This window comes from Schistocerca americana, chromosome 5 (genome assembly GCF_021461395.2).
Source record: "Schistocerca americana isolate TAMUIC-IGC-003095 chromosome 5, iqSchAmer2.1, whole genome shotgun sequence".
In the NCBI taxonomy this organism is placed as follows: domain Eukaryota; kingdom Metazoa; phylum Arthropoda; class Insecta; order Orthoptera; family Acrididae; genus Schistocerca; species Schistocerca americana.
The window spans coordinates 443,096,318-443,110,227 of record NC_060123.1 but is presented as its reverse complement, the minus strand read 5'-3'; the positions used below and the strand labels follow the sequence as shown (position 1 = coordinate 443,110,227).

At 40.3% G+C, this 13,910-nt stretch overlaps 1 protein-coding gene across 1 annotated transcript in view; it reads left to right on the top strand.

The window, feature by feature from the left end:
- Positions 1 to 13,910, top strand: part of LOC124616761 (fanconi-associated nuclease 1-like) — a 148,404-nt gene that overhangs the window by 34,397 nt on the left and 100,097 nt on the right. The window contains exons 2-3 of the mRNA XM_047145145.1: positions 3,425 to 3,694; positions 5,954 to 6,139. Coding sequence (XP_047001101.1) covers positions 3,425 to 3,694; positions 5,954 to 6,139 — 456 coding nt within the window. The remainder of the gene's footprint in view (positions 1 to 3,424; positions 3,695 to 5,953; positions 6,140 to 13,910) is intronic.

Genomic DNA, 13,910 nt, shown 5'->3' with positions numbered 1-13,910 from the left:
TCCAATCACAAACCTGGTCCGATATTCCGTAAGCTCGTATTTTTTTCACTAAACGTAAGTGCGGAACCGTATCAAATGCCTTCCTGAAGTCCAGGAATACGGCATCAATCTGCTCGCCAGTGTCTACGGCACTGTGAATTTCTTGGGCAAATAGGGCGAGCTGAGTTTCACATGATCTCTGTTTGCGGAATCCATGTTGGTTATGATGAAGGAGATTTGTATTATCTAAGAACGTCATAATACGAGAACACAAAACATGTTCCATTATTCTACAACAGACAATGACAGCCACTCATGCTGACGAAACTTCAGGAAAACTGTTAAAAAAATTTTGACCAAAGAACCTGATACAGAAACTGCAGACAATATATCAGCAAGTTGGCACAGAAGGTACATTTATTTTATTTATGCTTCTTAACTGTTGCATCATAAGCAGCATACTATCTGCATAAATACTGCAGAAATGTGTTTTCTATCACATATAGGTCACTTGGTGGTTGCCTCCATGGATTTCAGTTATTACTGGTGGTTTTGTTGCTAATTATGCACTCAGAAATATGGAGGGAATGTCTGAGACGGAAACAATTAAAGAAAATAGGAAATTCATCGTGGAAAAATAGAAACTGGTTCTTATATTATGATTAAAAATAAAAGCAAGCAAATGATGCATTACTTATAGAAATTCATCAATTTCATTTTTGATGACTTGGAATATTATTACAGAATACCAGAGAGAAGAACCGCATAGCTCCTAAATTATTAACTAAAAGTGTGAGAGAAAGACTATTATTTTATTCAATCTTCATTCTTTAACTGTTGTCTTCAAAAAACACTGTACACTAATTTAAATGATGACTAGATTCAGTTAAACTGAAAAAATTTCATGTAATTTACCAGAGCAGTTTTCTATGATGAACCATAATTTGTTCGGTTTTGAATGGCTTTTTGTAATTGGGAAACTGCTGTGTTCCCTGCTATTGCCTGTGACACAGCCACTAATCACACAGATGAGTATGGCATCACAGCCCTCAGATGTCTTAGTGCAGCTCCTGGTTTGCTTACAGCAGCTGCAACATTACTCCAAGCTTTTCTTATAGAAGTTAACCTGCCCAGGCACTACCTTCCCACAGATGTCAATGACACAGCCACTGTTACTTCAGGAATTCAGTGAAGAGTTTGAGCCAAGGCCTGCCTTCCTCACACTGTTGGAATAATACTTTGAGGCCTGTGCAACTCAAGACGCTGCTCAATAATGAGTGTTTCACCTTGCTTACTCTGGTGTTTATATCCTTTGCACTCTTCAGTTCTGTAACCTCGGTGCAGAACTTGCTACTCTGTCCACTTATGGGACCAACTCAGTGCCTATTACAACATTTTTTGTGCTCCTGTGCACTATAAACATTCTGTAGTGTCTTCCTCAATGCCCATTCGTCCTACTGTTCAAATTCTCAGTACTCGTCTACACAATCCACAATCAGCAGCATCCTTCACACTGCTTACTGACCCCCTGTTCACATTTAACATTTATAAACACACCTCTGCCACAGGTACTGGCACTGCTGCCACCATCCCTGCCACCACTGCTGTACTAACCCGACACTCTGCCAACATCTCTGGAGCCTTCACCACTCTTCCATGACTCCCTTCAGGATGCATGTTATGTGGCGCTTTCAGTGCTCCTAGACTCCCTCCACTGAACATTTCTCAGGGACCTCTGATGCTGATAGGGTGAAGGTACTTCAGCAGTGCTCTGCAGCCTAAGAGCCACATTCATGGCACAGGGCTACCTACCTTCCTTCAAACTTTAATTTCCATATGCCAAGTCAGGGCACACTTTGCTGTTTTCCATGCCATGGTACCACGTGTGGCCACAGGGTCGTTTTGTGTTACATAGGGCTTCAGCTGTTCCTCATCTGCAACTCTACATGGGCTAGCAGCTAGACTTTCCTGTGGCGGTGGTTATGAACTCCTTGAAACCTCGATTCACACCCAGACAATGCCAGGTCCTGCCTCCATCGCCACCTTTGGTGGCCAGATTGACCTTCTGTGACAATGACACCACATTTCCATCACTGCCCTTGGCAACCAGGTCAGCCTTTCCAGATGACAACACTACACATCTGTGAGCCAGACCCATCAGTCACTGGGGCATCAGAGCCAACCGCCTTTGATGAACACTCCCAGGGCCCAGGCCTCTACCTTCACAAGTACCCGATCCGTGGACTGTGCACCAACCAAGGGCCGCCTCCTCCCTTCGGACGCCACATCGTCTCCCCTTGGGGCTGAGGGATGCTGTGTCTGCTGGCTACTGCCAGAAACATAGCCATCAATCATACAGTTGTGCACCACAGGATGCTGGAACTCCATCCCGCTTTTTCAGCCAAACTTTGAGCAACTGCCACAGAGCCATAGCTTGCTGCTAGAGGCGTAAGCATGTCTGCAAACAGTGCTATCATCATGACACTACCTCACTTCTGAGAATCACGTGCCTGCAGTACCCCATGCCAGTATCCTTCCACAGGTTGGTTATTTAGGTTGGTTGCTGTACAATCCTTTCATCCTGCAGGCTTACGCTGGCCACACCTAGCTGCCCATGAATCAGAATTTGCATTGCTGTGCTGAATGAGGAATATCTCACTCCAGCATCCAAACAGCCAAACCATCGCCAAATGCATCGTTGCCTCTCAGACTTCACCCACCCTCGAGCATCCTGCCACTCACTGACAGCCACAGCCTCGCGGACTTTTGTCTATCATCATGCAACATGCTGGTCACTGCCAATCATGTCCAACTGGAGATCATTGTCTTCACGCAAGTTACTGCTCACCGCCGACTCTAGCTTCATGGACTTTGTCTATGTGAGAACATTCCAGTGCAATGTCAGAGATTTACATGCAAGCTGAACCAAGTAGCGCAAACTCAAATCCAAGAAACTTTGTTCTTATACTCTGTTTATTAAACTCAATAAACATACAGTTGTTACTTGCTACTTGTACTGTTTGTTCGCCTTGGTTACAAACACTATAGAAATCAAGGTATTTCTGTAGCTTATCAACATTGTAATTGGAATGACAAGGGACAGATTTTAATTTTTTTGAATTTGTTCACCCTACAATCAGTTTAAAAGCAATATGACTCTTTGCCAACAAGGTGGGTGATCTTGTGAGTCCTCTTGCAGCTTGCAAATTGATTGTGTGACAGATGTTCAACTGTGGACCTTGTCATTCAGACAGTACCTGTATTTTTGAGTGGACAGTTGTTGAAGAAGCTGTGATTTGAGCATCCGCATTTTGTAGCAGTTACTTCTACCTGAAAGTCACAACTTAATTTTATGTATTTAGCCTAAAACATGTGGTGTGATGTTCAAGGCTAAAGATTATATTACTTTTTAGTGTAGCATACTCAAACATTATATCTGTTGCAGGCAGCCCATCATGTCAAGATGCAGACAGGGTCCACTCACCAGCAGAATTTAAAGAGAAGGAAAGAACACGTGGAGGCCAGTGTCAGTGAGACAACAGTATCTGTGAAGGGTCCAAAGACATCATCCACTCCATATCCTCACCAATCAAAGAAAGCTCGAAAGGGCACACAGACTGCAGCAACAAAAAGCAGTCCAGTAAATGTAGTAACATCAACACAGTTTCGTGGCAAGATTGATTTACATTTATCTGTATCACTTCTTCCAGACACGGTAAGTCATTTGACAAAAATTATGATTTGAGGTGTGATCTTGTAGAACATAAGTTTTTATGGAACAATGAAGAAAAATGATACTGATTGCAAAATGTACTTCAGTGTTGTGGTTTTAAAATACTGTTCACAATTTCTGTGAGTAATTTTTATTTATATATAAGAAGTAATGTATCATACCTGTCAAAGAACAACTGTCATGAAGTATTACCTGCATAACAGAATTTTTCAGCAGTGAACAGTTAGATATGTGAAAGTAGGTGATCCGCAAGGTTTTTGTTTCATACACTGTGGACTTTGGTGGCCAGTTGAATTTTCTGGATACAGGTAATATTTTGGGGTTTAGTACCACACTGTTGTTGTTGTGTTTTTTAGCGTGAAAACTGGTTTGATCCAGGTCTCTGCACCAATCTATCCTATGCAAGCCTCTTCATTTTTGCATGACTACTGCAGCCTACATCCTCTTGTACCTGCTTACTGCATTCGAGGCTTGGCCTTGCTCTATAATCCCCTGCCACTCCACAGGGGCATGTTTGTACGCATGCGCGCGCGCGCGCGCGCGCGCGCACACACACACACACACACACACACACACACACACACACACCTCTCTCACTCACTCACTCTCTTGTAAAAACTGACAATTCCTTGATTCCACAGAATGTGTTCTATCAACCGATTCCTTTTTTTAGTCAAAAAATTCTTTTCTTTCAATAAATTTCTTTTCTCTCAGTTTGATTCAGTATTTTTCCATTAGTTATGTGATCTACCCATATAATCTTTAGCATCGTTCTGTAGCACCACATGCCTAAAGCTTTTATTCTCTTCTTGCCCGAACTGTTCATCATTCAGGTTTCATACTGTGCAAGGCGGCACTCCAGAAAAATACCTTCAGAAAAGACTTCCTAGCATTTAAATTTATATTTGATGTTAACAAATTCTTCTATTTATTCAGAAACACTTTTCATACTATAGCCCAGTCTGCATTTTATTTTGTCTCTATTCAGCTATCGTAAGTTGTTTTGCTATCTGAAAAGCAAACATACCTACTCCATTTAGTGTCTCATTTCCTGATCTAATTCCCTCACCATTGTCTTCTCTGGATTCGATTGCATTCTGTTAGTGTTGCTTTGCTTTATTTGATATTAATCTTGTAATCTCTTTTTGAAGCACCATAGTCCTTTTAAATTTCTCAAAGACTATTGTTTCTGATTGTAAATAGAGAGTTTGCTCTAACAACTATTGGTCAATTTCAGCTATATAGATATCTTCAGATAGAAAAACCGTGCATATGTACCACATGACAGCCAAACATCGACTTGTCCCCTTGAATATGCATGTATTGCTAAAACAGTCTAATAGTGGTTTAATAAACACTATTTTATGAAAGGGAACAGTCTTGGTAGATGTAATGTTGTCTTTCAAGAAATTTCTAGAACAGTTGATATACATCTAACTTCTGCACATGACGTAGTACTGTTTCTTGTTTTAATCATTTGGTTCTGGGTTTTAGAGTGGTCCAGTATTTATTTGTTACTGTCCCCTTACAGTAATGATGATAGTTGTTGTAAGCTGACCAATAATTCCTGAGGAAATCTCTCAATATGTAATAGAAGAGAACACCAGAAAGTAACTGCTAAACAAAAAGTAAATTCCCAAAGAGCATTGGTTGCCTACATTTCATTTCATCTCATCTCATCTGACTCTCACCCATGACTATTATAGTAGAATTGTGGTAAATCTTCCCTTATCCAGATCTTAATAAAATTTACAAATAAATTCAGGTACACCTGATGCTGAAACTATGTATTTGACTGGGACTCAGCTCTCGATCACCACCTCTTGCGGGAAACAGTATACAAACTGACCCATCTGTCAGTGCTTTATGGCCAAACGAATAGCTGCAGCATTCCAGTACCTTTCACCCATAATTTTTAAATCCATATGTACTTCCCCATAGTGCTGCAGAGCTAGTGCTTTGACAGAAATGAGAGGGTGTAGAATGGCTTGTGCTAAGCACAAACTTGGTTCTCAGTCAAAAACTTAAAGTCACTTGGAGGGTTCTCACTGATATGGCTCCATCAGGCGCATTAAAAAGTGTATCAGGTAAATCAATTTTTATAAACTTCAGTTTGCTAAAATTTCAGTCTTTGGAGGTTATTAACTGCAATGGCAATGAGGTATTATAAGTCTGTTTCTTGTGTCTGTGTCTTATATTTTCATATAATGATATACTCAGTTGATTTGTGATTAATTTTAGGTTGAAAGTGATTCTATATCACTCTCCCAGAAGGTTAGCAAGAGTCCACGGAAATTTGGAATAGGACGTGGATCACCAAGCAAACGTCTCAGTAAGAATTCGCCCCTGCGTTACTTTCGGCAGCCTCCTCTTACCTCATTTTTTAACAGCAAAGGTCCTCGCCGAGCACTATTTGACAGCCCACAGGTAATTAATATTTCCTGCAATGTGTTAAGTAGGGAATAAGTGGCAGGAATAATTCATATTCTACTTGAAAATATGTTCAGAAATGAAAGTGTCCTTTGTAGCTTCATGACTTCATATTTTCTAGAACCATAAGCTACATTGATCTTTCAGTACATCAATGAAATGTCTCACATGTGACTCTGTGGCATGCAATAGACATAGTCATTGCATGTATGGAAGCTCAGATAATGAGTAAATTGCTGTTGGGTTCATTCTTTCATTTATTTAGTGTTTCCCTTAAAGCCTATTATAACGAAGAGCCGCCAGGAGAATGAAATCAATATCATTGTATACATCAGTAAAATCAAACTGCATTTAGAAACTATGCAAATTATTAATTGTCATTAAAATGCTGTAAACTGTATGTCCACTCAATGTAAATTAAACATAATAAAATTAAGAGGAATACTGTTATTCTGGAAAAAAAGGAACTGCTGCTTCATTTATATTACATAGCTGTTGTCTATCTCATGTTGTTAGTTTAATATCCATATGACCACACTAGTGTATGTTATACACTCCTGGAAATTGAAATAAGAACACCGTGAATTCATTGTCCCAGGAAGAGGAAACTTTATTGACACATTCCTGGGGTCAGATACATCACATGATCACACTGACAGAACCACAGGCACATAGACACAGGCAACAGAGCATGCACAATGTCGGCACTAGTACAGTGTATATCCACCTTTCGCAGCAATGCAGGCTGCTATTCTCCCATGGAGACGATCGTAGAGATGCTGGATGTAGTCCTGTGGAACGGCTTGCCATGCCATTTCCATCTGGCGCCTCAGTTGGACCAGCGTTCGTGCTGGACGTGCAGACCGCGTGAGACGACGCTTCATCCAGTCCCAAACATGCTCAATGGGGGACAGATCCGGAGATCTTGCTGGCCAGGGTAGTTGACTTACACCTTCTAGAGCACGTTGGGTGGCACGGGATACATGCGGACGTGCATTGTCCTGTTGGAACAGCAAGTTCCCCTGCCGATCTAGGAATGGTAGAACGATGGGTTCGATGACGGTTTGGATGTACCGTGCACTATTCAGTGTCCCCTCGACGATCACCAGTGGTGTACGGCCAGTGTAGGAGATCGCTCCCCACACCATGATGCCGGGTGTTGGCCCTGTGTGCCTCGGTCGTATGCAGTCCTGATTGTGGCGCTCAGCTGCACGGCGCCAAACACGCATACGACCATCATTGGCACCAAGGCAGAAGCAACTCTCATCGCTGAAGACGACACGTCTCCATTCGTCCCTCCATTCACGCCTGTCGCGACACCACTGGAGGCGGGCTGCACGATGTTGGGGCGTGAGCGGAAGACGGCCTAACGGTGTGCGGGACCGTAGCCCAGCTTCATGGAGACGGTTGCGAATGGTCCTCGCCGATACCCCCGGAGCAACAGTGTCCCTAATTTGCTGGGAAGTGGCGGTGCGGTCCCCTACGGCACTGCGTAGGATCCTACGGTCTTGGCGTGCATCCGTGCGTCGCTGCGGTCCGGTCCCAGGTCGACGGGCACGTGCACCTTCCGCCGACCACTGGCGACAACATCGATGTACTGTTGAGACCTCACGCCCCACGTGTTGAGCAATTCGGCGGTACGTCCACCCGGCCTCCCGCATGCCCACTATACGCCCTCGCTCAAAGTCCGTCAACTGCACATACGGTTCACGTCCACGCTGTCGCGGCATGCTACCAGTGTTAAAGACTGCGATGGAGCTCCGTATGCCACGGCAAACTGGCTGACACTGACGGCGGCGGTGCACAAATGCTGCGCAGCTAGCGCCATTCGACGGCCAACACCGCGGTTCCTGGTGTGTCCGCTGTGCCGTGCGTGTGATCATTGCTTGTACAGCCCTCTCGCAGTGTCCGGAGCAAGTATGGTGGGTCTGACACACCGGTGTCAATGTGTTCTTTTTTCCATTTCCAGGAGTGTACATCAACAGTTATCTATATTTTCTAAATGCCTTCATATTCGCCATTGACTGTACATTTATTACAATATGGCCTTACATCATTTTCAAGTGGTTGTGGGTGCTTGTCTCTCATCAGACCAAAGGCTTTTTACAGTGAACATACCCAGTTGTCAAACAGTAACAGGTATTTGGAAGTGGAAAGTCGTAGTGGGAACATAAATAATGCAAGGAGTAAAAGTAACAAAACACTGTATAGTTCAGTTGTCAACAGGCACATAAACAAGCCTAAGAATGTTACTAGCTTTTAGCCAAATCCTTCTTCTGACCCAGTAGAATAAACATACACCTGGACAGCAACATTGGGCTACATTATGGGTGTCATTAGGTCATTTTATTTGTTCAGAATTGGATAATATTAGTCTTTGTGTGATTAAAACTGAAACTGTTTGTTTTTGACCAATTGTAAGGGTTTTTTAGCTATAATCTGGGATTACCTGGCATTGTTGACTTTGGATCCTTGACTAGTATTTTGGTGTCTTTGGCAGACATTACAGTTTTGAACAGTCTTATTATGTTAATGGTCACATGATGGTCAAGAATGAGGATGAACACACATTGCAAGACACCCCATTAATATCTCCTCCTTTCTGTGTTTATTTTTATAGCTTTTATTGTAATGTAATATAAAGCTGTGTTTCTGAACACAGGCACAAGTACAAGTCCAATACATGGTCCATGTGCGATCATCAGTAAGAAGCAAATAAGAATTAGGCCAACACAGTAAACCATAGTGAGTCCGCAGAAAACACGAGATTCACGTACGGTGCTGCAGCTGGAGCATAGCGAAGTAACATCGAACGAGCAAACACACGAAATTGCTCATTCATCACTATGCGGACCTACTTAGGCACCCTGAAGACCATGTGACCTTATTTGGAGGTAGGGGATGTGTCTCCTGCCTGGAGCACTGCCCTCGTATAAGCCAGTGTAACACTGCTGGTTGTTCGATCTGACAAGTCTGTTTGCATAAGTCACTGTTCTTGGTGGATGCAGTATCTGTGGTCTAGTTTTTAAATGTGTTCCTATGCCTCCTGTTATGAAAATATCTCAGTTTATGCAAAAGGGATAGATATCATTAATACCACAATTTTTTTAGTTTCTAAAATAGAATTTTATAGCCATATTTTTAAAGGCCTTAGCATGATCACTTAATACATCTACAAGAAAAAATTTGCTGCTTTGCTTTTCTAGGACTTCATTTGTGAGTCTATATATAGTTTTTTTAAGAAGATGCTTTATGAAAGCTGAACTAAAGGACAGATAATAGCTCATACCGTGAAAAATGAGGCACTATATTATTTCTGGCCATATCTTGAAAATATAGGAAGGAGTTGATGAGTCTGTAATTAATAATTTGATTGTCTTAATTTTTATACATGGGGATGACTACCACATGCTAAGTATGCCTTAAGTCACTTATGTACAAAATGAAGGAAGACAACTGCTCACATTTGGCTGACTGGTGCGTGACATAGATAAACTATCAGCACAGTGACCGTGTTAGTTTTTGAGCTACCATTCTTTTCCGCGTATAAGGATACAGCTGCTACCCACACAGGTTCTGTAGGGCAGTGACACAGTGCCATGGTGACCCTAACAGAGTGCAGATGGAGTACAAGCATGGCTACTGAAGCAACTGCTAAAGTCACTGGTGTGCTGTTGTACAAAATGTGTACAACTGGACGGTAGAACTCGTGGTTTGCTAGTTTTCCGTGGACCATCGATGCAAATAGACAGCTGATTATCATCCCTATACAGAACACACTGCATGAACTGAAATGCAGCTGGTATTATGTACATAAAATAAAAACAGAATTTCACCTAAAAGGGAACCTTGAGGGGATCCATGCGAAGTAATGTTCCAGTATGAAAATTAATTCTATGTGCCTGACATTACCACTACTCTTTGTATTCTCTCAGTGAAATATTATTGAACCACTTAAAAGCTTTTATTCCTTATCTGTCTAATTTATGCAGCATCTTACATAGTCAAAAGCCTCAGTGAGGCCACAGGAAATTCCTCAGGCTAGGAGAAGACTTACTGATCAGTAGAACCCTTCTTGAATGATGGCTTTATTACTTTATACTCTAGAACATCTAATAAGCACCCTTCTTCAAGTGACTGATTATTTATAACTGTTATGGGTCCTGATATTATGCTAGATACTGTTTTAATTACTGTAGTGGGTATTCCATTTCATCCAAATGAATTTTTGTTTGTTAAGGATAATACTACTGTTTTTACGTCTTTAGCTGTAATGCTCCAAATTTAGCTAGAGCTGCCCTGTTACCCTGATTGAAACTGAAGGGTTGGACATTACCTGGGGACCAATTTACATAAACATCTGATTTTGATAAATTTATAAAAAAAACCTTGTTGAAATATTCTTATGTTTCTGAAGAATTTACTATGGATTTGTCACATAACTTAATTTTGGAGATTTGCGGACTACCAGATATGACACTCAAGTTCATACTGTATAACTGATCATACTGCCTTTGATTTATTTGTTTGTTTGAGAATGAGTTTATGTGTACCATTTCTTTCACTGCCATTGCCACCCTTGTAAATAAGGTTTTGTACCATTTTACTTAATTTATAAAATCTAGATTTGTGTTCCTTTTCAGTTCATTGTGTAACTGTCTTCTTATATCACTTGACACTTTATACCAATAGTTGTCTATTTTGGGAGAAACTTTTCATGCAAAAACTCCCACGAAATCTGACATATTTTTTTAGAATTTGTTATAAAATTATCCACTGGCCACATTATTACTTCAAGATCTCAGTGGAACAAGTTTATTATTTTTTTAATCATAGTATTGTCTGATGCATGTTTTGTATTACCTTGTTCACTTATTTTTGGTAGGTCAAAACACAATGCAGAACTACCAGAAATCACCAAATCAATAGAGAATTTTCTTGTAACACTAAATATATAATTTGTCAGAATGGTGAATTCTGTGAAGTTTAACTTGAAACAGATCAATAAATTGTGCTGATTCATTGGCTTCATTTGTTCTGTTTGTGTTAAAATCAGCAGATATCATAACCCTTTTCTCTTTCTCTTCTGTTAGTTTCCATAATAGACTCCTTAGTTCAGATAGAAATACTTTCGTTATTTCTTTACCTGGAATTCTATACATTGAAATTATTAGAATATTTTGCCCATTTAATTCTATTCAGCAGCTTCCAAAAATGTTCTCATTATTTAGAAAATTAAAATAATTTGTTATTGTATATGTTAAAGAATTTTCAATAAGCTTGAAGAACACCCATGAATTTTGTTAGTTCTACAAGATCAACTCACTGCATCATACTTCTCTAATTTATTAAGGATTGTGAAGCAGCCTTTTTTAGCCATTGTTCATTTAGGCATAGGACTTTAATATTTCTCTTTTCTGATAGAAAAATTTGTGGATCAATTTTTGCCCCTCTGCATTTTATTTGTTTCTTATGTAAGCTATGTATGTTTAAATGCACCAAAAACAAGCTTTTATTTTCACCTGTAGTTTTAAGAATAGTTTTTCTTTTTATTTAAAGAAGAAGAAGAAGAAGAAGAAGAAGAAGAAGAAGAAGTAGAAGGAGAAGGGCACTTGTCACACCCTCCAGTCTCAGTGAACATGTCAATAAATATCTTGCTGAATCTTGTAAACCTTAATATGTTCAAGTGCAGACCATCCTGTGCTAAACAGTCTGTGGTTATAAACGTATTTGGATAATTAAATATTTTTCGTAGCCTATTACACTATTCTTTAATGTGGCAGTTCATTTTGTGTATTAATTTTTTGCTTGCTACTCTTTTATGAATAATGCCACATACTACCAATCTTGATGTTGCAAATATGTTTTCCGCTGATTTGATCACATTTCTTGTTTCATGCCTTCTTCACTCTAGCTTCAAATGAAATTTTTCTCCCCATTAATGAAAACTGCTTTGTGGTTAGCATTACAATTAACATTTTCTGTCTGCTTTTATTTTGCATCCAAAACATTTCTCAAATGCTTATGTACTTGAATTCTTGTCTCTGGATGAACACTGGTTGTACAACTTGAAGCTACTACTACATCTTGAAGCGTAAAATCACCCATTATTAAAAATTTGCTTTTGACAATTTGTTTAGGACTCTGTGTACTATTTATGTATTTTGTGCCGGTGCATTTATATTTGTCTGTCTGATTTCTCACATTTTTCATTAATTGCAGTTTTGCCAAACACATTAACTTCTATTATATTACTGAAGTCCGTTATAATATGTGGACATACGTTTTTGTTGTTGCGTTTCATTGCTATATGTGTATTTTCATCAGCATGTGAGTTGTTTTCACTTCTGAGTCTCACATTTTCCTCTTTTAAGGAATTTCAGTGTCTCTGTTTAGCGACTTGACAATTTCATTTTTAGAGTTCACTGTGTTTATCAACTCTGTACATTCGTCTCTCTCACTCACATGACACAACCCAGAAACTGTTACTGACTAGGTTGGCTACACAAACCTAAGTCAGTTTTCGGCCTCAACAGTCAGCCTCCTCCATCTTCCTTGTTCCGTGAAGTCTTCTGCAGCTAGTGCCGTCATACACAAATCCTCTCTGATCCCATCAATCCATCTCAGCCTCGGTCTTCCCCTCGATATGTTGCTTCTGATATCTTCTTCCACCACCTGCCTGGTGATTTGATCGTCTTGACACATTACATGCACATACCACCTTGGTCTCCTCTTTCTAATCACAGCCACAATGTCAAGTGACTTGTACCACTCTTGCAGTTCACGGTTCTTCCTTTTTCTCCAGTCGTCTCCATCCTTCATTGTCCCAAAGACCTATGTCGGAACACAATTCTCAAGTGTCAGGAGGTTTCTTTCTATATTTTGTGTCATAGTGCAGGTCTCTGCTCCGTGTAGCATGACAAGTTATATTACTGTCCTGTAGATCCTAATCTTTGTAGATCTCAATAGAAGCTGGGAGATCAGCAGTTTTCAGAGTGCAAACTGTGACCTGTTTCCTGCCTGGATTCTTGCCATTATTTCCTGGTCTCTCTTATTACTTTCACTGAATACTGCCCCAATATATTTGAACTCTCTTGCTCCGTCAAAGATTTTACTGGCTACACCTGAAGGTTCACCGTCACTGTCTCTGCACACAACGAAGTATTTGGTCTTATCTGTATTCCCGTTCAAGCCTACTCCCATTACATGTTCCATTGACACTCTTGCCATCTGAATCAGATCTTCCTCGTTCTGTGCTAATAAAACTGCATCATCCACATAGGCCAAAGTGTTGATCCTTCTACCCAGCTGTATTCTTGTCCCCATACCTGTTACCTTTCTGAGTGTTCTTTCCAGAACTAGATTAAATAGAAGGGGGGAGAGGCAGCTTATGTGTCGCATTCCAGTCTTCACGACGAAATAGTAACATATTTCCATTCACTTTCGTTGGGCACATTATGTCTTGTATGCATGCTTGTGTTAGTTTTATTAGTTTTTAGGAACATGTGCCCTGTCCAGTTCTTGCCATATTTCTTGCCTGTTTGCATTCTCATACACTTTTTGGAAGTACATAACAAAAAGATAGTGAATGTATCTATGAAATTTCCAGATCTTTGATAGCATTTGACTTATTGTATGTAATTTGTATACAGTTGATTTTCCCCTTCTAAAACTTGCTTGTTGAAATCCAAGTACCTCCTCGATGAATGATATCAGCCAGTTCAGCAACGAGTGCAGGATCTTATAAGTTATGCTTAGTAAGGTAATT